The 25103-nt window shown below is 40.2% G+C and overlaps 1 protein-coding gene across 6 annotated transcripts in view; it reads right to left on the bottom strand.

Annotated features, from left to right (window-relative positions):
* HIPK3 (homeodomain interacting protein kinase 3) overlaps positions 1-25103 on the bottom strand; it is a 64054-nt gene that overhangs the window by 25589 nt on the left and 13362 nt on the right. For all 6 annotated transcript variants that reach the window (XM_028730435.2, XM_077930122.1, XM_028730463.2 and 3 more), the window contains exon 2: positions 13144-14245. In XM_028730435.2, coding sequence (XP_028586268.2) covers positions 13144-14243 — 1100 coding nt within the window. In that variant the 5' untranslated portion in view covers positions 14244-14245. The remainder of the gene's footprint in view (positions 1-13143; positions 14246-25103) is intronic.

Below are 25103 nucleotides of genomic sequence, written 5' to 3'. Positions count from 1 at the left end.
ATTAGCTGTGGGGCCCTTCCCCATGACTGCAGCTGCTACTTACATAAACGTATCCGATTTCCAGAGACAAATGAGACTCTTTGGTCAATCACTGCTGATATATTAACCACTATGGAAGAACCTAACTTAATGCAGAGATTGCTAGGAAGCAGAAACTGCTCAGAGTGAGCTAACATTCACACCAGTCATCCTACCAACTTTCATGTGGATGCCTAGGTTCTGGTAGCTCACAGCACCCTCCTTTATATGCTATGCAGTAGCAGTTAAAGAAGTCCAAAACACTGGAATTAAGGACCCAGCTTTTCCAGAATAAAGCACATCAAATTTATGTGAGGTGGTTAACAAATAATGCAAAAAACACAACTCAGAAAAAGTACAAATAAAAGAATACTGTTGGAAAATAGGAAGAGGGAAAATGCAAGTTAGAATGAAAAATATATCTAGCTATCCTAGTCTAGTGGCAAGGCAATGACACCATACCACAGGAATAAAACAGCACAGACATGTGCTCAAGCAAGAAAAAAATGGTGGCCAAGTTAGCTAATCAGATACTGGGCTGTCAGTAAATTTCCAGAACTGAGAGAGAAATGTGCTCTCTCACCACGAAGGCATTTCCTTCAATTACCTGGGCTGCCATAGTGGCTTTGGAGCCCAGTTCATACCAGATAACACAGGTGCACTCAATCCGTGATCTCACCACAAAGTTACATCTTGGATTACCCAGAGGCCTGCAGGAACCAAACTTTTGTTAAAGGATTAATACATGTGTGCAGAATGTCACTGTCCCCTCAGTAAATAAACAAAAAGCTTTTCTCTGCACATCTATAGAGTGGGGAAGACCTTACATGTAAGAGGCCTCTAGTATGTTTCTCATTCAGACAAGATTGATTCCATGTCTCTTATTTAGCAAGTAAGCATACCACATGACATGTTGTTCAATTCCTGTACTGATTACACCTACACATCCACTGCCAAAAAACTAATCAAACAGAAAAACATTTCAAGTGTGAGGAGCATGCAGTTTTCCTCCCCACAAAAATCATTTTGACTTTTATTATCCAAAACACTAAGTTAGAAGAACAAAGTTTTCCAACCAATAGACAAAAAATGATTGTTTCATTTGAGCTGGAGCACATCAGAACCTATTTGCAATGTATGGCTTAGTCTTGAAAATGTGAAGTAATCATCTCTGCTCATGTGCAGAGTAGCTTACACTAGACTACTCACAATCAGCCTCTTATGTCTGAGATTAAGGACAGCATCTTCCAGTGAAAAAGGAGGTAGAAAAGAATAAGAATTACAGCCATAGTTCCCACTTGAAACTTTATAAATTACCTATTATACCAACACGAATTGAAATCACAATTGTAGCTGTTATATAAGGGATTATTATATCTGAATGGAATGGAAATTATTAAAATTTTGGAATGCAGAAAAAATGTAGAAGAATGAACTCATCAACTCTAGCATGTGAGGGGTCCAGTTTAGTTAAATTGTATAATTTGACATTTGAATAACTGGCATTGATAATGGTATTAATTGGATAAAATTGGTATTGTTATAGTGAGGCTGTTATTGGAACGATATTGGAAAAGCGATAAAAATATATATATTTAAAAGAAAGAAAGGAAAAGGATTTGGAGTCAGTGTGATACTGAGACAGGCATACAGCTCATATTTTTTCATTTCAAATATGCACTGACACTCCCCCCCCCCCAAAAAAAAGGTAGCAAGAAATACTAGCAACAGCTTTTTACTCCATTCTGCCTTCAAGATAACCTGAATTTAAGCTAGGGAAGGGGCTTGTTGGAAGCACATGCACGCACCTTTTCTGGAAATACAACTGCATGGGGCTCAACCTGCACTGCCCAGCATTCAATAAGTGAATGCAGGAAAATGGCTAATATGGCATTTGTTGCATACACAAGCCATTCACCATTGTTCCTCCCAATCCAATTCAAAAAATTATATGCAGCATGATTAAGCAAACATATATTAATTATAGAAAGAGACTCACACTGTGTCAACTGTAAATTGCTTACCTGCTCTCTCTCTCTTTATAGCAAAGTCACAAAACAAATACTAAACAAAACAAAAGCAAAGTAAGTAACGCTCCCTGTTGCTTCTCTAGTTACCAGAACAGGCTAAAAGCTATGAAATATGCCCTTCATGGAAACAGCTCTGAGCATGCTCAGAACAGATGTATGATTCTAATAGGCTACCACATGGTACAGGACCGTTCTTAAGGGGTTTCAAGCAGTCCTCCCTAACCTGATAAGAGTGTCTGCTGGATAGACAGACAGAGTGTGTGGCTTTGAGATTTGGGGAAGAGGAGGATTTTAAAAATTGTTTCACACCTTCAACTGTGGGCCAGGAGTCCTAGTGGAAGATCCCCCACTGGTTACAATATCTGACCCATTGTTTTATGAAGACAAATTAGTTCAATTTATTGGATGCTCCAATAAGAATCCCATTTTTTTTCAAAATCACACTAATGCAATTTATTAATCAATGGTCAATTTGATCTATAAAAGAATAACTGAATACATTTAAAGATGATTTTCATAATTTTAATGCTTTATATTTTTGTAAACTTTGGGGGGGGGCAGTTGTTTGTTTGTTTTTTTACAATCAAGCAGTACCGGTATATAAATTTTGGTAAATAAATAAACCAATCCAGAAATACCTTTTGTCCATTACCCAAAAATGCATATAATATTTGCATCTAGATACATTAAAATGATGTTTGCATTTCTGGTAGCAATTTTTACAACCAATGATTTTGCTCACATGACTAGTGTATTTTCCTAGGAAAGACTCTCCACTTAGCTGGATTAGCACACAATTGATAGCTGGATTCCACTGCTATGAGATACTGTCAAGTCATCATTTCGAGAACAACCCTATCAAGCTGTTTTCGCTATTCAGTATGCATGTCTATTAGAAAAGCTTATCATGAAATTGCTCTGCAAATGCAGTTTAAAACCTGGTCCAACGAATATTCAAGAGACACATGACTGTGTGGCTAATTAAATGAAATCCAACTGTTCATCAACAGTTTTAAAAGGCATAATACAGAGCAACAGGGTTCAAAGGCACAAACCAGCAAACATTAAGCATGCTTGAGCCTCAACAAAATCAATGGCACTTTACATCCCACTGGTTTAATGTAGAGAGGAGTGCTGTGAAATCAGCCCATCTCAATTTGAAATGAGCTGTGCTGCCTTTGGGAAAACCGAACACTTCTTTTGAGAGCTTGAAAGAACATCCAGCCACGGGTAGTTTCCCCACCGTCATCCATCATCTTGTCTGCTAATGGTGTAGTGCATGGGTAGGTAAACTAAGGCCCGGGCGCCGGATCCGGCCCAATTGGCTTCTAAATACGGCCCGCGGACAGTCCGGGAATCAGCATGTTTTTACATGAGTAGAATGTGTCCTTTTATCTAAAATGCATCTCTGGGTTATTTGTGGGGCATAGAAATTCGTTCATTTCCCCCCTGAAAATATAGTTCTGAGGGACAGTGGACTGGCCCCCTGCTGGAAAAGTTCCTGACCCCTGGTGTAGTGGTTAAGAGTGCTAGACTGTGACCTGCCAGGCCAGGATTAAAAACTTCACAAAGCCATAAAGGTCACTTGGTGATCTTTGGCCAATCACTGTCTCTCAGTCTAGCCTACCTTGCAGGGTTGTTGTGAAGACAAAATGGGTAAGAGAACAGTGTATGCCACCTTGAGCTCCTTGGAGGGAAGTTGAGCTATAGAGGCAATAAACAGATAATAAAATCAAACATATCCCAGTTCCCACACTAACCAAACTGGGCAGGAAGAGAACACAAGCATTGGCTAAAGTTGAACACTCTTCCTAAGTTCCCGATTCCCTGTAATGGAGGCTTCTGAGCATACCTGGAATGTCTAATGTTGATGCAAACAACAATATTCAAATAAAGTCAACCTTACATCTTGAAAGCTGACAGTTGTAAAGTGGTTTAGTCTCAGAACAGGAAGGCTTCCACATGCACATCTTCCATTCTCATCCCATGTGTGAAGCCTGCTCAGGTCCTGGCAATTTTGGCAATGACGAAAGAGCAAACCCACCCACCTTGTACCAAATATGACAGCAAAACAGAAATTTCTGGGGCAGGTTCTTCTGCCACACCGGTCTTCCCACAGACATCTGGCTTCATTACTTGGCCAGCAGCCACTTTTGCCTGCTAAATAAGAGTTTTGCTCCCAAGCAAGCACAAGACAACACCCCGCTTCTGATACAAATGTGTATTCCTTAGACTGTCAAGCAGTCACTGAAGACATAAAGCTGAAATGTACAACCTATTTACTGTGAAGCAGTCCCCTATGCTCAAATGAAAAACTCTAAATTACCCTAAGTGGATTATGTACTACATGCCAAGCTCCTAACTCTCATGGCTGTCGTGTTGGATGTTGACATATAGTGTCTGCAAAGCCGAAACAACAAATAAATAAATCTCCAGAGTTCTCTAAAGACAGGTATTCTTTGCCCTTTCTAGCTATTCTATTTCTTCCACGTATCCTCTTCCCATACTCTGCATTGACGCATATTTCTCACCCCTACAGTGAAGCTACGCTTTCTCCCAAACCCTCAAATTCTGCAAGTATTCTGCAAGCTACAAAATTGTATTTAATTTACATAAGTAATGTAAGGCTATAAATACAAATTACCTGGCAACACATTGTTTCAAATATAGCAAAAAAAATTGAGAATAAAAGCATGAATTTGGCCATGTGATTTGAACTTTCTTTACTACCTGTTTCAGCTTCCCCATGCTTCAGCTGCCAATGCTTACCCTTCACCTATAATGGAATTACAATAGCAATTCTGTGTCTAAAATGCATTTGAGAGTCTTAATTGTTGCCAGCTAGTCTCCGTTTAATTCTCTAAATTGATTTTCTCTAGCTGTGTAGCATTCCTAAAAAGATCCGAATACATCATTTGTCTTTTCAGTACAGCACATTAGCTCCCAATTACAACTGTTAGTTATGAATGTGTCTAATTATTTTCTCTTTGAGGATATCATTAAACTCACTAACAAAGGAACCACACTGAATCCTATCCTATCCCCTACCCATCAAACACATACAGACACACAATGGAAAGCTTATGGACCTATGACATCACCTTAGAATGCCTTCTTGGGACAGTCAAGCATACAAAAATCAAACAACTGGCCTATCCCCTCACCTGCCACAACGCCATCTGCCATGTGGGAAGGATTCCAGGAGGAAGAGGGGGAGGCAGACAGACAGACAGAAAAAATGTCAGGAGCTTGCTCCTTCTCCAGTTGAGCTGCCTAAACTTTGTTACAAAACTTTTGGCATCCTTCATTGAATTTTTATAATGTGAGCTGCTTTGAAAACTTCAGTCAAAAATACAAGCCTACTAAAACAAATAATTATTCACCTGCCTGCCAGTAGGCTATATTTTTACAAACTATTCTGCTTCCTTACCTATAGAAGGAAACATCATAATATTACTACAGCAGTGGCAGACTCAGTACAGTGGTACCTCGGGTTAAGTACTTAATTCGTTCCGGAGATCCGCTCTTAACCTGAAACTGTGCTTAACCTGAAGCACCACTTTAGCTAATGGGGCCTCCTGCTGCTGCCATGCCGCCGGAGCACGATTTCTGTTCTCATCCTGAAGCAAAGTTCTTAACCCGAGGTACTATTTCTGGGTTAGCGGAGTCTGTAACCTGAAGCGTATGTAACCCGAGGTACCACTGTACTGAACAAGATAAAGGCATGCAACATGTGAAAACGTATGTCCAGATATATTTATTTAAAGATCTACACCTCTTTCTTTCTTTCTTTCTTTCTTTCTTTCTTTCTTTCTTTCTTTCTTTCTTTCTTTCTACTTCTAAAAGAGATCACACTGCCTGGCCAAATACTGGTTGGCTGTTAATAGAATTATAACACAGAGTAACAACAAATCTGAGATAACAGAGTGATGCAAGCAAATTATTTTACTCTGTTACTGTCTTTTCCCAAAAGTTGGAAGCCTTTCAGCCATACGACAAGAGGTAAAATTTCATAGAGGCCAGCCCTGGGCACATTGTATAATGTCATGGCTGCTGTGTTTCTGACTTCCTGGACCAACCTATTCAGTAATTTAAAAACCAAATGTAGGCAAATTGGTGCTTGCAATCTTACATCAGAACAAATTAGTTCCTGCAATCCAACATGGTCATACAGAGGTAGGAGGTCCCTACAGACTACATGTCCCTGAATGTAGGAAAGTTGCATTAGGGCCAGATGTAATCAACCCAATATACCAGGGACCTTGGTAAGAGTGTACCAACAGGGTGGGCTGTATGCCCCAGTGTCAATATCAAAACCATGGTAAGGAAAACAATCTTCTCTTTGCCAACAAACATTTTTGACAGACAGATTTTGACCCAAAAAACTTACACACATATAATTTGACTTGCTGAAACACTTGACAGTATGCAATCATGCTTAAACCGTACTATCTTCCTAAGCATGTCATTCTTTCAAAGTGAAGGTTTGCCACCCAAAAATGAGCGTTAAAACGGAACTTTTAAAAGCAGCTCCTCCCACCAAGGCCCTTGTAAATTAGCAATTCCTAACTTGTATTGTTAGCCATTAAAAACAGCCTTGATGAACCAGCCCACCTATCCAGTATCCCATTTCCAACATGGACCAAGAAGACATGGGAACAATGGAATTTGCCTTATGCAGATCATTGGTCCATTTGGCTCAGAATTATCTACGCAGACTGGTAGCAACTCTCCAGAATTCCAGATTGGGTACATTCCCAGCCCTACCTGGAGGTGCTAGGGATTGAACTTTGGACTTCTGCATGCAACATGGATGCTCTACTATGAGCTCCCAAAACAAAAGTGGCACAAACCAACCAGTGGAAATCTCCAGACAACTAAATTAAAAACCAAAAACCCAACATATCTCAAGCTACACACAGGCCCTCTTTCATGGGAACATGTATACCTGAAAGGTACAGTATTGGGCTCTACATTGAAATAGTTTATGAGAGTCTTTGCTGAGCTATCATGGAGGTCTATCCTCCACTAAAATCTACCTAATACTCTTTTAAAGCCAAATAAAGTGGTGACCATCATACCTTGCAGCAGTGAATTGTGTCTTAACACTAATTAAGGTCAGTATTAAGAAGTGAGGTTCCTAATCCAAGGTCTAGAGTTGGTTTGTTAATTCACAATTTTGGGTTTGGACAACATGGGAAGTAATGGCCAACTAAAAGCAAAGGTTTCTAAACTCCTCCTCTGTGTCATGCTGGAGGAAGAGGTGGAAAAAAAGGGAGCACAAGTACAGGTGGGAGGCTAGGCTCATTTTTGTGACACTAAACCAGGGTTTAAGTCCATATTGCCTTCAAATGCATTCAGTGATTAGTTTTAACATTAATACAGATCATTTAAATTTTTTTGAAATGACTGAATTTTACAACCACATTCAAAACTGCTAATGCTGATTTGCTAAATATTACAGTGGTACCTCGGGTTACATACGCTTCAGGTTACATACGCTTCAGGTTACAGACTCCGCTAACCCAGAAATAGTACCTCGGGTTAAGAACTTTGCTTCAGGATGAGAACAGAAATAGTGCTCCGGCGGCATGGCAGCAGCAGGAGGCCCCATTAGCTAAAGTGGTGCTTCAGGTTAAGAACAGTTTCAGGTTAAGAACAGACCTCCAGAACAAATTAAGTACTTAACCCGAGGTACCACTGTATCTTACTAAGGCTACAATACTATACAAACTTATCTGAGTTTAAGTCCTATTGACCATTGAGGTGCTTAATTCTGAAGAAACTGTATAAGACTGCACCATCAAAGTTTAAGTAGCATCTACAGTATATGGTATTTATTTTAGTAATAAGAAAGTGATGATGAGTTCCCAACAAGTGACAGAACCCACATCCTTACTCCAGGCTTAATTTTACTCAAGAGCCTTTTGTTTTTTGAAAGATTTACAATCTACCAGACCATTCTTGCCTAGTGTCTCTGTGTTTGTTGACATTAAAATATATGTTGGGCTGGCAGGTCTAGGTTTGTGGATCCTGCAAAATCTTGTTTTTCAAGCAGGAACAGTTATCATCAAACTGTCAAAAGAGGAGACTGGTTTTAGCAATGTTACACATTTCAGTCTTAAAATTCAAAAGTTTTACATTTCAGTCTTTTCAATTCAGCTCCAGTGATGCATTACATTTTGACTTGTCAATAAAATGACAAATGGATAGCCAATGGACTAGTAATCAGTTTTAGCAATAAGTAAATAAAAGTCACCATAATTGAGGTAGTGGTTGGTTGAAAGGGCAGAACAGCCTACGATGGGCCAGAGGGAAGGGAGAAAATGACTTTTCCCCATCCACACAAATTTCTAGAAGTTGAGATATCTTCTTGAGTTCCCAGTTACTCGTGACTAAGAAGAGGGTAAATCCCTGAATATTCACTACTGAATCATTATGGAACAGATTACTCTTGTCAAGCACAGTATTAGACTCAAGAAGAGAAATGACTTGAGGAAACCAAGACAACATGCCTCACTTGCTAATCATACAAGCAGCTGAAATGAACGGTATTTGAAGTACATAGCATAGGGTTTGGCTTGTGGATAGCAAGATTACTCAAGAGAAAATATTGTCCTTATGCTAAGAAACCAGCATCAAGTCTTATTGACTGTTCTTTTCCAGGGAATGCCTTACTAACACACACACACACACACACACACACACACACACACACACCACATATATCACACACAATCTAGTCAGCTTGTGGCACTGTAGAACCCAACAGCCTCCCTAGAACAGATTTTGTTTTTTGCATAACCAGCAAGAAATAGTTGAGCTCTCCAGTGAAGTAAAGTTAACAGCTACACAGAGAGAGAAAAGAATACCAGATGCTATTGCTGCTTGATGTAACCATATCTGAATTCCACTTGAAAGATTGCTTGGGTCAGCAGGAGATAACTCCAGACAGAGTGACTCAATGCAGAAAAAGGACATGAATGTATCAGCAAATCAACTTTTAAAAAGCATGTAATATTTGGTAGATACCCACCTGAGTGGTCTGAAAGGATCAAAACCTACTCTAACATGAGGCAGGACAAACATACCACCACAAGTGAAAAAGTATGGGGACGCCCTAGGAGGTTTATAGCTCTAAAGTGGAAAATTAAAAAGGTGTCAGCTCAAATTGTCCGCTTGAGAAAGCACAAATGCTAAACAGTAAAGTAACTGCCAAGCAGCAGCATGCTTGGTAATTACAATTCACAGTTTGTTTACATCGACACCAGCCAGCTGAACAGTAGAACCAATCCACATAATTTGGGCTTCAACTAAAAAAGAAAAAAACCAAACCAGCGACACACAAACGCCACGCCAAAATTTCCTGTATGCTGAATCTGTCTGCTGAAATTCAGCCCCTTATCTTAAAAAGCTGCCTTTAATTCATGTAGTAGCCCCTGCCTCTTCCCTAACAGTAACTAGGCTTAAAAGCATAGCAGCTGACTTAGAGCATGCTGACCTTGAGCAAATGAACGCACTTAGCAGCATGTACTTCTGGCTTATTTCACTGCACCAGCGAAACAGCCTCACCATCTATAGTAGTCAACAGTTTCTGGCCACCACCCCCTGCCTATTTTAAGATATCCCCCACAACATTTCAGTGATGCACAGTTCAAAGTGATAGAATAACATCTGAGGCCACATTCCAGCTCAAGTTGTTTACAGAGGAATCTTGTTCTGGTTCTCATGCGCTGCTTCTTTCATCAATGAGTAGAATATGGTCAGAACTATGTATTTCCACTTATACAACACGAATATACATAATTTCACAATATCCCTTGAACAGCAGCTAAATCAAGGGTTGTTGGAAATGTTCACTTATAAAAAGATAGCTAAATCATATCAGCATGTGACAAGATGGAAAAATATGAAAGGCAGCAGCTTTTGCTCACAAATACTATATATAGCATACCACATGTAGAAATATATTTTGTTTCGGAACTAAAAATGCAGCTAGAAATGTAAAAACACCTGCTTATCTGCTTTAACAATGTCTGCTGTGCTTTAACATGGAATATTATCAGAATATTTAGCCTAACCACACTGAATTTCTCCCCTTGGGGAACTGTCTTAAGACTCAACTTTATGATATTCATTTATCAGTCCTCCAAGTACAGTTTTGACCATAAAACAGATTTATTTTAAAAATTATCAACTAACCTTGGCTGTGTCATCTTTAATCTAATCCTAGTCACCAACCAAGTACAGTGGTACCTCGGGTTAAGAACTTAATTCGTTCTGGAGGTCTGTTCTTAACCTGAAGCTGTTTTTAACCTGAGGTACCACTTTAGCTAATGGGGCCTCCCGCTGCCGCTGCGCGATTTCTGTTCTCATCCTGAAGCAAAGTTCTTAACCCTATTTCTGGGTTAGTGGAGTCTGTAACCCGAAGTGTCTGTAACCTGAAGCGTCCATAACTCGAGGTACCACTGTACATAAATAGTTTGTATATAAATATTTGTATAAAACAAAATATGTTGCTCTCTCCTGATAACACTAGTGGTTCAAAACATCTGAAGCTGGATCCTGAACATCTCATTCTAGTACTCAGGAATTTGAAATAATTTTTACAGCTTTAAAAAACAGAAAACTAAATTAGCATGGTTTCAAGTTTAAAAAAACCCAAACAGAACTCCTACAGATAACATGTATTGCCAGGTAAGACACATATGGTCCAGAAAATACGCAGATTTCCAGAGGTGTACCCTTGTCAGACTGTTGCGCTTGTGGAATCTAAAAGACCAACAGCATTATTATGGCATAAGCCTTCAGGGATTGCAGACCACTTCATCAGATGTACGTCAAGAACAGCACGGCTCCACTAGGCCCCTTGCTAGCTATAGATTTCATATGTACCTGCTTCACGAAGCTGATAGCAAGACTGAAGAGAGATAACTAAAATATTTTCTGTCAGCATTATATAGATATCCAAGTTCATGAACTTCCTCAGTTTTCAAGTACCCCACTTTACATTCAGAGATATCTAGTCATCCTTCATATAGCACTTTTGAGCAATTGAAATGTTTTATTCCATATTGTTATACAGCAGTTACTGTTTTTATTTAAAATATGTTTCCATTGCCTTTCATTTGAAGTGAAAAAGCAGTATAGAATAAATACGTTAAAATTACAATAGAATATAACACACTAGTCAACAGGCCAGAGCAGAAATAAAACAGATGAATTCAACCATTTGATACTAACAGCCATGGAAAAAATGTTAATGAGATTTAGCAATCACTGAAACGCCAGTGTTGCCATTTGCCTTAGTGCAGAGTAGGGATGATTCTATAGAGATTGTGCTACGACTGAAAAAAATCTCTCCATAGTCAACTCCAGGTACATCAGGTCTGCTGATGAGGAATCTAACAGAGCTGTGTCTTCAACACTTCATGCATTATTTCTTTTAAACCAGGGTTCATATTACAATGTGTGTTGTATATTTTGTTGTTTCTTCTGTTTGTAAACCGCCTTGTGTATTAATGAAAAGTGAAATGAAAAATTCCTATTCTTCCTGTCTCTTTTCAATTTTCCCCTCTCAAGAGGACCTCAAAGTAAAACACACAGGTATCCTAATACTCCAAAGCAGACCTGCTTTTTTTCCAGAAGTGGAGCTGAAGCAGGCACATTTCCACCATTCCTTATATCAGCCATTTCAACAGTTGCTATCAATAATAGTCAATCACTAATATCTGTAAAAATATTTCCACACCTTTCTATTTTTAGCAACTCTGCCAGCTATAGCCAGCATGTAGACTTTATTCCACAGGAATTTAAATTTATTAATACCTTTAAGATTAGATCCAGACTCGTCCTTCTGTGAACAAAAGAGCACCTGCAGTTTGTGGAACCGCTCAGGATCCTGTTCTGTTTCAGGCCCCAGTACTAGCTCCCACAACAGTTCCAGCGGGCACTGCCCCCACAATCCTCCTGTTTGGAGACGGTACAGTGATCGAGGAATCAGCAAAACTCACCTCCTCCCTCCTTCCACCCACGGAAGTGACCAGTTAAACAAAGTTTTGCTTCCAACAAATCTGGATCCAACCCACAGTAATTAAGGCCAACCTGCAGTATTTTAAAAAACCCAAGGTTAGCCCATTGATTTCCAGACACAGGCAAACTTGGCCCTCCAGATGTTTTGGGACTACAACTGCCATCATCCCTGACCACTGATCCTGTTAGCTAGGGATGATGGGAGTTGTAGTCCCAAAACATCTGGAGGGCCAAGTTTGCCTACACCTGGTCTACACTGAGTTGTGACTAACCTTTGACACTTGTTAGCATCCATCTGTCTCAAGAGACAATGGAGTGCGCCTCTGTGGGTTAAGTCAAACCGCTGCATTAGCAGCACCAAAGTGACCTCCCTGGGGCACAAGCCTGAGCTTGTATGACGGTCCTGGGTTGCCCAGATGACAAGACCCCTCTCTCAGTCTCGCTGATGTGATCCAAAGGAATGTAGGGCAAAAAGTTTGGCATTGGTTTGGCTGCAGGAGTTGCTGGAAGGCACCACTGGATATCACCCACAATATCTGCATCATAGTTACTACACAAAATAAAAGGTACTCTCAAATTTCAAGAGGTAACATGTATGTTTGCTGAATTCATATCCCTTCAACCAAAGATTTAGCTATAAGGTGACTATATGATAAAATCAGGTTTATATCAACTTTTCTCTCTCTCCCAGGCCATCTTGCGCACACAAAGGACATATTCTGAATTGTGCTTTACAAAGCAGAATTCAAAAATAGCATAACCTCTTCTGAACTATTACCTCATAATCCACTTTAAAGTCAGATAGTCCAGTTTTACACATGACACTTAAACTGAAGTTATGCTTATGAGGACTTCTGTGCAGAACCAAAACAAAAATATTTACACTCTGTTTAATGGGGTAAATATTCTAGGGAGAAATGAAAAATATAATTCAATTCAAGACTTATCCAAGTCAACATGCTTAGCATGCAATTTAGTAAACTGCAGACACTGGAGCAAAGTCAAAGCTTTAAAAATACCAATCAGAGGGCAGAAAAATGATTAAATACAGAAAGCTACATACCTGTAGTACCGAGACTGCAAATATGTTGAGCAGACAGTCTTTGATACATGGCTAGCAGATCCGAAGTCTATTACCTTAACTCTGTACGGCTGCCGGGCAGGATCCACCAACATAATGTTTTCTGGTTTGAGGTCAGCGTGTATTAAACCAAGACTTTTTAGTTTTTTCAGTGCAGTGGCCACCTGTTGCAGAATGGGCCGTATTACTTTTAGCTGAAGAGGACTAAATTTATTTTGTTTCAGAAAGTCATATAAATTCTGTTCCAACATCTCAAAAACTAAGCAAGTATGGTTTCGATGCTGAAAGCACTCATACGCTCTCACGAAGTTAAACTCATCAGCATTCTCAGTACTCAGTCTTGCTAATATGCTCACTTCTATTTGTCCTTGGCGTGCATAAGATGGATGATTCTTTAGAATTTTGATTGCCACTATTTCATTTGTCCCTCTTTTCCAGCACTTTACTACTTGTCCAAAAGTCCCTCGCCCAAGGAAATCAAGAACCTCGTAAGTATTTTTCACAGAGCATAACACCTCGTGATGCACTAGCTGATAATCTCCATCTCCATTGGTACCACTTGGTTTTGAAGTTGCAGTAGCTGTCACAACCGTCACTGGGTTTCCCAAGTTTGTTTGCAACATTGCAGGCAATATAGGCAGTTCATCAACAATCTGCATTGCGCCACTCTGATTCTCCAACTCTTCACTCTTACGCTTCAGTCCACATCGCTGGGGGCGGTCCAAGACGTTTAACCCACTTTCCTGTATCTCAGTCCAAGGTGCTTCCACTTGAGGTTGCTGTGCCTGCACTGCTAATATCTCTGTAGCACCTGCAATATTTTTTAAAGCAACAGCACTGGTCTGCAACAAAAAGGTCTCTCTTTGAGGTCTGTCAAATAGGTTTCTAGCCTGCAAGAAAGTACCAACACTGCTGGGAGGCTGAGCAATTCCCAAAAAATTATCATTCACATAGATCCGTGGGTAGATTCGTTCATGGTACACACAACTACTTGGCTCCACTTTTAGTTTCTTCACACTACAAAAGGCACTTGACTGAGTTTGATAAACATATGGTGGATAGACCAAGACTTGTGAGGCCATACCTGAAAGAAGAGGAAAAAAGGGAGAGTCAGTAAACTTTGTCCGTTGTTTCCTAATAATTTAATTATAAATCCATGAAAATGTTAAAACTTTTCTGTGCTTGTTTGGGGTTTGCTCATACTACACACTTGGATTTAAATACTTGAGTTGCTACATCAACAATACATCACTGCCAGACACAGTACTGTATAGCAATAGTGCAAACGGATAGTATGTTGTTTTAGAGTCATCTTAAGTACTAAAACTGTACAACCATTGCTACTCGAAGGAAATGCAGTCTTCATTATACACTCATCCACATTAGAATCTTGAACTGAATTCTTAAAACAGGAGGGGATTGGGGGTCTAAAATGTTCACTTGCTTGTAAGCTACTATTCTCCAACTAGAAGCTTAACATAGCACAGTTTAAAGCATGCTAAGCCTGTTCAGAAGTGCAACACTACATTCAAATTATAATAATTCTGATTTTTCACTGAAGAACCAAACAGCTTTCTGAGTTTATAAAGGAAAGCAGACTACAATTTTATTTTTAAAGGGTCAACCCTTATAGTAGGTTAATTATATATAGAAATATATCAGTATATAGGAATCTCCATTAATTCCTACTACAGTATATTAGATATTCATAAACCAGCATCTTGTCTGTATATGAATTTGCTTTTTCAAATTGTATACTGATGGATGCATATAACACATTACTTTATAAACAGCATACTGTAAAACATGCATGTCCCTGCAGGTTATTTAACAAAAGATAAACTATTTTCAAGCTTACAGCGTTTATACTTTTATATATTCAATGCCAGCATGCACTTATTCCTGACTCTTAAGTACTTAACAGTGTCTGTGTGTCCTGAGTACTGCCTGATCTAATTATTGGGAGTTAGATTCAGTTGAGGCCTCAGGACTCAAACAAGTCACTTGAGGGGCTCTAATCAGCCACCTTGACCCTTGTCAACCTTGGCTATTAAAAACTAGTTGGAAGTGATTAACTGGATGGGTCTAGGGTCTAGTGGTTAATGCTCCTTGCAAGATGGCATAGTACCAGCTGCCTTGAAGGATACAGTGGCGCAGCCCCACTTCAAGAAGCCCACATTGTCCTGAACAACTACCACTCAATCATTGAAACCCTCTTTGCAGGCAATATGCTTGAGAGGGTGGTGGCCAGGCTACAACTACCTAGATAGGTCACCATTTCGAAACCTTATACAGACAGCTCTGAATCTGAAACAGAAGCAACCAACATTGTGCCTTCCAGATTTTATTGTTCTACAACTCCCATTGTCCCTGATCATTAGTCATGGTAGCCGGGAATTATGAGAGCTGGAGCTCAGCTATGCCTAGATGACATCACATTGGATACCCCTGGCTTGGAAGAATGGTGAGTAGGATGATATTCTTTACATATATACCTCGAGAATAAAATCTTGTGTGGTGCTCATTCAATGAGTTTATCAAATGCTCTTCTGACCAGCCTTGAAAGTTCAATGTGTGTATATGTTCATTTTTGCTCACTTCCCTGTACTAGTAATAAATTTTGTTTGAAATAACCACAATTGATTAACTACAAAGACATTGGGAGCAAGCAACCATTCAGGAATGTAGTATTTATATACCTTTTTCTTAACTGTGCTCAACATTATCTCAGTATTCTTTACAAACAATGGTCCATAATGTTTTGTCAGATTATGGTGTCCAGGACCTGGTGTGAGGAATTTGCTGGTTTGGCTGCTTTCAAGGCCAGTGTGCACCAGGTGCCTCAAAAACATGACTTTTCCACAGTCTTTCTCCCAAACTTGAGAAGGCGGGTAGTACAATGAAATTGCTGGAACAATCGACCCATATCTGCTGTTTTAAGGTTCATCACTCATTACAGACAGCAGCACATTTGTGAGCCAAAAAAATGGAAGTCCAATATTACTATTTTCCATAACACAGAGAAGTGAAGCTACATTCACAGGCAAGAAGAGATTTAAACTGGAATTCTCCTGTTTTGTTTTTAAAGGTCCTCTTTTATCAATATAGTAGAAGCATCTACTGCATAAGGCAATTCATTACTGTAAAACACGTTGCCATTTGGGAACCTCTCAATGGTTAAAGTTAGTTTCTTCTTTCAACTTGCTTCCTCAACTCAGATGCATGACAGCAGCGATCATGTTTTCAAAATTCCAAGTGAAGCTAATACCAGAAGTATCCACAACTTGTAGGCACACAAAAATATATTACACATGGAAGGGATGAAAATTTGAATCCAGACACCCTTCTCAAGTAAAGCAATTCTGCAGCACCTAAGCAAAGGTTTTGTCTGAATGGTAACTAAGTAATAATTCTTTGTAAATGTGAACCTGCTCAACCATATGGCTGGCCTGCTAATCTCTTGGACATTGACAGATCTGAGGATAGCTGCCAAAGCTGCTCTGCCCCGAATGGAATGAGCCTTGATATGACCTTCAATTGCAAGCCCTGTCAAACTTAAAAGCAAGAAAGTAACAGAGGTACTCAGTCAATTTGTATATTATTAAAAGTACTTAAATAGTACTATAACACTGGTCTGAAGCAAGATAACGAACAGGTAGGATTACCAAACTTTCAAAAGGGAGAAATATAGTAGTCATGGGAAGCTACACTGATATCTGTTGGAACTCAAACTCTGCCAAGATTGTAAGGCCCAACAAAATCCTCAATTGCCTCACTGACAATTTCATTTTCCAGAAGGTGGAATAAGCAACAAGGGGCTCGTCTATGTTGGACCTGGCCCTCACCAACAAGGAGGAATTGATTGACGATGGGGAAGTACTGGGAAACTTCGGAGGAAGTGATCGTGGCCTCTTGGGTTTCAAGGGAAAATTGAGTATAATCAGACATCCACTCTAGACTTTAAGAAGGCTGATTTCAAAAAGCGGAATGGGTGAGATCCCATGGGCAGAAATACTCAAAGAGAAGGGAGTCCAAGATGAATGTTACTTTCTTAAAGGTGAAATATTGAGGATGCAAATGCAGACAATTTCAACAAGAAAGAAAAGTGAAATTATAAATTATAAATAATATGAAGGCAGAGGTTCCCCACCTATTTCAAAACAAGCCTTACTACATCAAGGGAAAAAACCCCTAACCAATCACCTTTCGCTCTCCTCTACCTCAGCATCCCACAGACAATTTTTGTTGTTAATAACACACATTTAACAAATACTATACTTCCATCACATTCTACCAAAGAGATAGAGATCTTTCTTGGCTACTGAAGTACTACCAGAGAGCTCCCAGCATACTCTTATACATGGTTGACCAGTGTAGGTTTTAGTTAGAGTAAGCATTCTTCTAGAGATAAAATAAATTGAATGCATTGTACCTTTATAGATTTTAGAATAAACAAATCTCAAAACAAACCAGAGTTTGTAAATTAATTGCCATACTTTGTAAACACAACAGGTCCCAAATTATGTTTGTAAGCAGAGGTTATTACATACAAAAATTGCAATGAAGGCAGATAAACACAACAACCACTAAATACTTAGCAACAAATCAAAACATTACTATTTCTTTATCAGTAGCAAATTTATTCCTCTCTTTCCATTACTGATTGTCCATTATTCTTTAAATGAACTTTTAAATGATATTTCAAAGCTTAGTTACCAAAATAAATAGGAAATGCATATAGCACTGCAGTACACCATTAAGTATACGATTAAGAAACATTCTTTACTCCCAAGTCTCTAAGACAGAGATAAAGAACTTTTACCCTGGGGCCCAACCTTGGCCCACCAAGCCATTCCCACCAAACCATGGATCAGCTGCCCATCAGCTGACACCCCTCTCACATCAGATGTGCAAAAAGCAGAGTGGAAAAACTGGCTGCAACTGAGCAAATCAGCCCTAGGACATAGGAACAAACAAAGCCTTTCCCACTGCCTTTGCAAGCCCACAAGTCAAGCATAAAGTGGCTCAAGAGAAGACTCTTGTAGCAGATTGGTGAAAAGCAGGTTTATTCCTTCTAGTTTGTACAGCTCCACCACTAGTGGAACTTCTTATGTGCACAAAAGCCAGGAAGAGAAGTCTCCACCCTACCAAGGCTGTAGCCCAGCAGACTGCTCCCCATTTCCAGCAGGGCTACAGCTGTCCTTAGCTTAGCTGGTGAGTGTGTTTTTATGAAAGGAGGGAATGATTGAGAAAGAGCTAAGGGAGCTACTTGTCTGTAATTCAAGGCTTAAAATAAAATGCAAACTAATAATAATATAATAAAATGCAAATTGAAGAAAAAAACAAAAGCTGAGTTCAAAGCCCCACTGTCTCCAACAGTCAAGTAACCCATCTACCACAATTCACAGAAAAAGCCTTGCATCATAATTCATAGACAAATATTGAAGAATACATTTGCAAGAATATTTGGAAAAATAGCTGATAATGTTCATGCATGCACTGAAATGACTGTCCCAATATTCTACAGCATACATACAGATTTCTTTCTCTGCCTCTTGTTTCTTTGCTGCATCAGTATAAAATAATATGGAACAAATTACATGCAATGTATCATGTAATCAGTGGCAATGGCAGCAAATTCCACATGCTAATTATGTGTTGAGTGAAGTACTTTTTTGCCGATTGCGAATCTACTTCTAAATCAATTTAATTGTAAAACTCCAAGTTCTCATCTTCTGAGAGTAGAAGAAAATTATTTCTACTTTTTCCACACCATGCATCAATTTCGAGACCTCTCTCACACTCCCATAAATGCCTTTCCCCCCTAAAGTTACATTATTAAACCATGATCTGAAGCAGTTTAATCCTTGCATATTTTAAATAACTTTATTAAAGAACAATCCACAAGTTCATACAAAATATGATTTGTTCTATCCTGAAGTGAAAGCTTTCATTAGCCTGCTTTGTATTCCCGATCACCTGAACCAGTACAATTTATGACTTTCTTCTCTTTAAATAGCTACTATCCATTTGCTGACAAGCTATATTGTATCTCCCTATCAAGGACAAAAGATAGTTAAACAATCATTCTTAAACGATATGTAAAGTAATATCAAATTAGATTTGTTATTTATGTTAATACGCCTCCCATAATCCAGGGCCTACAGATGCTCCACAGCTCCTCGACAGAATGAGGAGGGGGGAAATCCCATTTCAATCAAATAGGAACTGCTACTATATGTTGTGGCGCAGGGGGAAAGGGTGGAAGAAGAATAAAAATGTTTTCACTTGTGTTAAATGGGAAACTATTGAAACTGCCAGACTAAGAAGTTAATTACAACACTTTGGCTTTCTAGTTTATTCTACCAAAAGAAAAGAAAAAAACCCTCCATTTCCTAAGGAGTTGCACCTGGCAACTCTGCATACATATAGACATGAATTTATCTTTTCCAGAAATATATACCACTAATGCTAATATACAAATCATATGATCTCCACTAAAAACAGAAATGAAAAAATCTTCTTTCCAGAAATTATTAGCCAAAAGTTTTTTCTTAAGTTTGAAAAGTGATGACACTTGAAAGCATCCCCTAGACTCCGTATAACCAACCCAACACACTGCACCTCTGTTGGAAAACTAATTCTGCAACCACATAAGAGTTGGAAGGGACCACGAGGGTCATCTAATCCAACTCTCTGCCATGCAGGAATCTTTTCCCCCAAACTCACAACTCTAAGACTCTAAGATTGAGAGTCTCATGCTCTGCCGACTGAGCTTGTTATATAAAACACTCCCAAGTCCTCAAAAAGCAACTCTAGGAAGAAATTGGTCGTAACTCTGTCACAGGACGCCATGGATTGGCAGGATGCAGAGGATGGTGGGAGGCACTAGCTGGGGAATCCCCATGGGAACTCTCAGGGGAAGACAGCTTAGAGCCAGGGGATTGGTAGTAGGACAATGATGAGTGTTCAGAGGCAGAAGAAGGAGCAGACTGGTGGGAAGAGGAGGAGGTGTTGCAAGCTGAAAAGGCAACAGGGTTTAGTGAGCAGGAAGAGGCTGGGGCAGAGAGCAGCCCAGAATCAGAGGCAGAAGGGGGGGGGGGGAGAGACAGAGGCAGAGATCAGGCAGGCTGAAGAATCCAGGGAGTCTCCCCTTCCGCCATGGTCTCCCAGAATGCAGAGACAAATGAAAAGGAAGGAGCAAAGAGAGACAAGATGACAGAGTCTTAGGCTCCTAGAGAAGAAACCAGGAGAGGTGCCTTAGAGAACAGTGGGAAGGAGAGGACCTTCGGACCTCACAACTGCCTCAATGGGGCAAGACCTACTGGGAAGAGTTGCTTGATCACTAGGCTTGCACTGTTTTTGTTTCTTTTAATAAAGAGTTAACTTCTCTGGGTGTTTTATTCCTGACTCCGGTTCCTGACAGAATCTCACACCACCACTACCACTATAGGGAAAATTAAATAACAGAATCTTAAGTCAAATATAGTACAGGCAGCGACCATTTTATACATGTCCAATTGCCACGCAAGCACGCACATGGTCATCTCTACCACCCCGAAAGTGGCCTGAAAACAGGGTGGGGCCTGTATGTCCATTTGCCTCTAATCAACATCCAAGAAAATCAGCCAGCAACTGACATCAATATCCAAACATTCCCCCAAAAAACCTATGACTGTCTGGATTTTTCTCTTTTAATTTAACATTTTATTACATGGGGGGGTGGAGAGAGGGATACCCAGTTGTGGAACCCCACTTGTGCAATGGACTTCGGCATCTATTTTCTCTCCTCTCCCTCCAGACACCCTCCCACTCACCCCACTCCTAATCTACTCTGAAAGGTTGGGGGTTGCAGAGGGTGGGGAGGAGAGGAAGGGGAAATCTCTTCACATCCACAGGCAATGCTGAATTTCATCCAAAATCAATTCTAGGCAAAACAGTATGCTTTCTTTTACAAAAACCAGTAAGTATTTGTCAAGCATTGAGAAGTGCCATCTACTTTACCTTCCTTAAAGGTAAAGGTAAAGGGACCCCTGACCATTAGGTCCAGTCGCAGACAACTCTGGGGTTGCAACGCTCATCTCGCTTTATGGGCCAAGGGAGCCAGCGTACAGCTTCCGGGCCATGTGGCCAGCATGACTAAGCCGCTTCTGGTGAACCAGAGCAGTGCACGGAAACGCCGTTTACCTTCCCGCCGGAGCGGTACCTATTTATCTACTTGCACCACGTGCTTTTGAACTGCTAGGTTGGCAGGAGCAGGGACCGAACAACGGGAGCTCACCCCGTTGCGGGGATTCGAACCGCCGACCTTCTGATCGGCAAGTCCTAGGCTCTGTGGTTTAACCCACAGTGCCACCCATGTCCCTTTTACCTTCCTTACATATAGTTTTATCATTTCAGACATCATTTCATAGTCTCATTGCTTTCTTATCTAATCCTTGAAACAAGAGAACGCATCTCAAGTTTACACTTTATCTAACTGAGAAAGCCATTACTAACGCATCTGTCTTAAAATACATTTCTGCTCTGTAATAATAAGAAAGTAATTTACTGAAGGACACACAAAACTTATCTACAACATGGGCCTATTGCCGTAACTCTTTCTGGGGAACCACAGGCATTCTAACTGTGCAAATATGGCTAGAGAAATCTTGAGAGAGAATTATTCACACTCTCACCAAACTACAATTCCCAGGATGCTTTGGAGATAAAGCTAAGATGATATAAAAATCAATATATATGTATGTCCCAAGTTGATTTAAATAGAAAGCTACACGTGGATCTGAATTTGATTGGTAGGTATAGAAGTAGAAAAGCTGACAGACATGATCCTAGTAAGAAAATATTTCACTGTGAACATTTTAGAATGTTGGGTATTACCTTATACACAATTCAATCATTAGGCCATCTAGTCCTGAATTGTTTTGGGGTTTTTCCAACTTGCAGTATTCATCCAGTGATTCAAGCAAAGAGAGTTATTTACAAGTTCTGAAACTTGGAGATCTTTTATAAACAGAGTTCAGCAGGATTAAAACTTAAGAGCTGCACTCAAAACATATGCTCTTTCGCTGAGGTATCCCACCTCAAACTAGTAAAAACAAAAATAAAATTCTGTGTGGTCATGTATAATGAGAGCTGATCTAATACACTGTTTTAAAATCAAGCACATATGGGTCTAATGGGCCTTGTTATTTCTCAGGCTCATCTGTTCCTAAAAGAATTTAGCAAAAACAGAATTATTATATACATACTGTAGCAATGATTAAACGATCCAACATAAATATGGCATTAATTATAACTTTAATCAAATGGGATGAACAACCCACTTGTTTTGCTGTTGTTGTTGCATAGCAATAAACAGGTATGCAACAAAAAAAATGGAGCAATGGCAAAGAGGGTTCTAAAGACCCCCTGCATGTTCAAACCACTCAATTCCCATCAGTTCCAGGATGATGATTTTTTTTCTCAGCCAAGCTCCAATACCAGGTGATCTTAATTGGGAGAAAGGTGGTTAAGGTAGGAGAAATTAAGAAAAACAAACAGCAGGCATCAAGATTCCAACTCCTTCCGCAGGCATCCATACACCGCAAAGGGACTCTTGTTTCCCATGCTGCGTGTGATTGAGGGAGACTCCCATTTGAAAGAAAATGCAGCTAAAGTCTAGATATCAGTACAGGGTGTGTGAGTTTTTATTGGTAAAGCTTTATTGCCAGGGGCGGCTAACCTGTGGCTGTCGAGATGTTGCTGCACGGCAGCTCCCACAAGCCCTGGCCGTTGGCCATGCTAGAAGCCCCAAAACATATGAAGGGTCACAGCTGAACCATCCCTGTTTTATGCTATTACAGGCGGCAACCATCTTAGGCATGTCCAATTGATGCGTGATCACCGATGTGCAGGTCCTTTTGGACCCGCAAGAGGGCAGAACAAGGGTGGAATGAGGTGGGACAGGGGCGGGGAAGGACAGAACAGAACAGGGGACTTTATGCATGCTCTGCCAACTTGCGCAGGGGCCCGGAATGGAACCCCCACATGAAATGCTCACCACCTGTATATATTTACAAAATCTCTATGTTGGTTAAACAGAACCTCCGATATTCTGTTCTACACACAAACTAGTTTGGCTACAGACTCTGCAATATACAATACATGCAAGGCAGGCAGAGACTGGTACATCAGTGAGTCAATATGAAGGTTGCACAAGGAGCCTGAGAAAACACTAATAAACTAAGCCAGCCTTGTAGATTAAAAACAAAATGCACTGTTAACCCTCTACTGTACTAATCTGAACTCCTCAACAACAGAAGCAACAAACCCTGGACTAAAACTAATCAAGGACTGGAAAGTCTTAGACATACATGAAATATTAAGCTGTATATAATTGTTTTTAAATGAATAAATAATACCAAATGATGTGTGAAGAGAGCAGACCTCTGATTCTGACAATAACATAATCAGACATTGATTTTTAGACAAAGAGGCTCTTGACAGATGCAGGTCAGCAGCCTCCAAGTTGATCCAAGGGCAAGCAGTCTGCAGTCTACCCAGAAGAAGAGGACTTGATGCTGAACTCTGCCCCCAAGGCTAAAATTATTCAGGCAGGATAGAAATCAGATGCTGTACAAGCAACATAGCCAAGTGACTTTTCTCTAACAATCCTTCCGCTACTTTAAAACCATCTTTAACTGTCCCCATTTACCAAGCATAGTGTCTATTTCTGGCACTTGGCCCTAATAAATCACTATCTTTATTTTGTCTTTTGTTGATGCCTTGTAAGATGTTCCTAATCTGGACATATGTGCATTGTACTTGCTATTACTCACAATTCAATCCCCATCCCTAGGTCTCTACAAGCAAACTCTCCCAAGCAGGGAGCACACATATATTTAGAGCTGGCAAAAACACACCCTAAATGTGTCACTTCATACACAAGTGGGGAAAGATTTGAGAAGCGCCTTATCACTGGAAGGGAGTCAACAGTGACCCGTTTCCTCTTTTTTAAAAAAGCCAAATTTGGATTCTATGGCTTTGAAAATTACCAACCAGTTTCCAATGTACCATTTGAAAGCAAAGTCCAAGACTAGACATCTGCTCATCAATTCCAGCAGTCTTGGAGAATATTGATTATTCAGATCTGTTACAATCAAGAAGAGACAAAAGAGTATATTCTCCTGAACCTCTCAGCAATTCTTTATATCATGGACCAATTGAATTCTTTCTCTGTTGGGACTCAAGCCACAACAACACTGTGTCCCCTTGTCCTAACTGGAGGGAGGGAGAACAGGTCCTGCTTCTGGGCTTCCTATAGGCATCCGGTCAGCCACTGGGACAACAAGGTGCTGGACCATAAAGCCCTTGACCTAATCCAGTAGGATGCAGGTGGCACTGTGGTCTAAACCACTGAGCCTCCTGGGCTTGTTGATCAGAAGGTCGGCAGTTCGAATCCGTGCAACAGGGTGAGCTCTGTTGCTCTATCCCAGCTTCCGCCAACCTAGCAGTTCAAAAGCATACCAGAGCAAGTAGATAAATAGGTACCGCTGCAGTGGGAAGGTAAATGGTGTTTCTGCGCACTCTGGCTTCCATCAAGGTGTTCCGTTGCGCCAGAAGCAGTTTAGTTATGCTGGCCAAATGATCTAGAAAGCTGTCTGTGGACAAACGCCGGCTCCCTCGGCCTGAAGCAAGATAAGCGCCGCACCCTATAGTCATCTTTGTCTGGACTTAACCGTCCAGGGGTCCTTTACCTTACCTCACCTTACCTAACCTGTGCCTGGCGTGCTCTGGTCCATGGGGTCACAAAGAGTCGGACACGACTAAACGACTAAACAACAACAACCTTACCTAACCTAATCCAGCAGGTTTCTTCTTATGATATTTAAAGGTGGTGCTGTGAGACCTCTGTTCCACCCCAAGATTTTGATGTGCCACAAGGTTCCCTCTTGTCCCCT

The sequence above is a fragment of the Podarcis muralis genome, chromosome 1, assembly GCF_964188315.1.
Source record: "Podarcis muralis chromosome 1, rPodMur119.hap1.1, whole genome shotgun sequence".
Lineage (NCBI taxonomy): Eukaryota > Metazoa > Chordata > Lepidosauria > Squamata > Lacertidae > Podarcis > Podarcis muralis.
The sequence above is the reverse complement of the archived record's forward strand: the minus strand, read 5'-3'. Positions and strand labels throughout refer to the sequence as shown.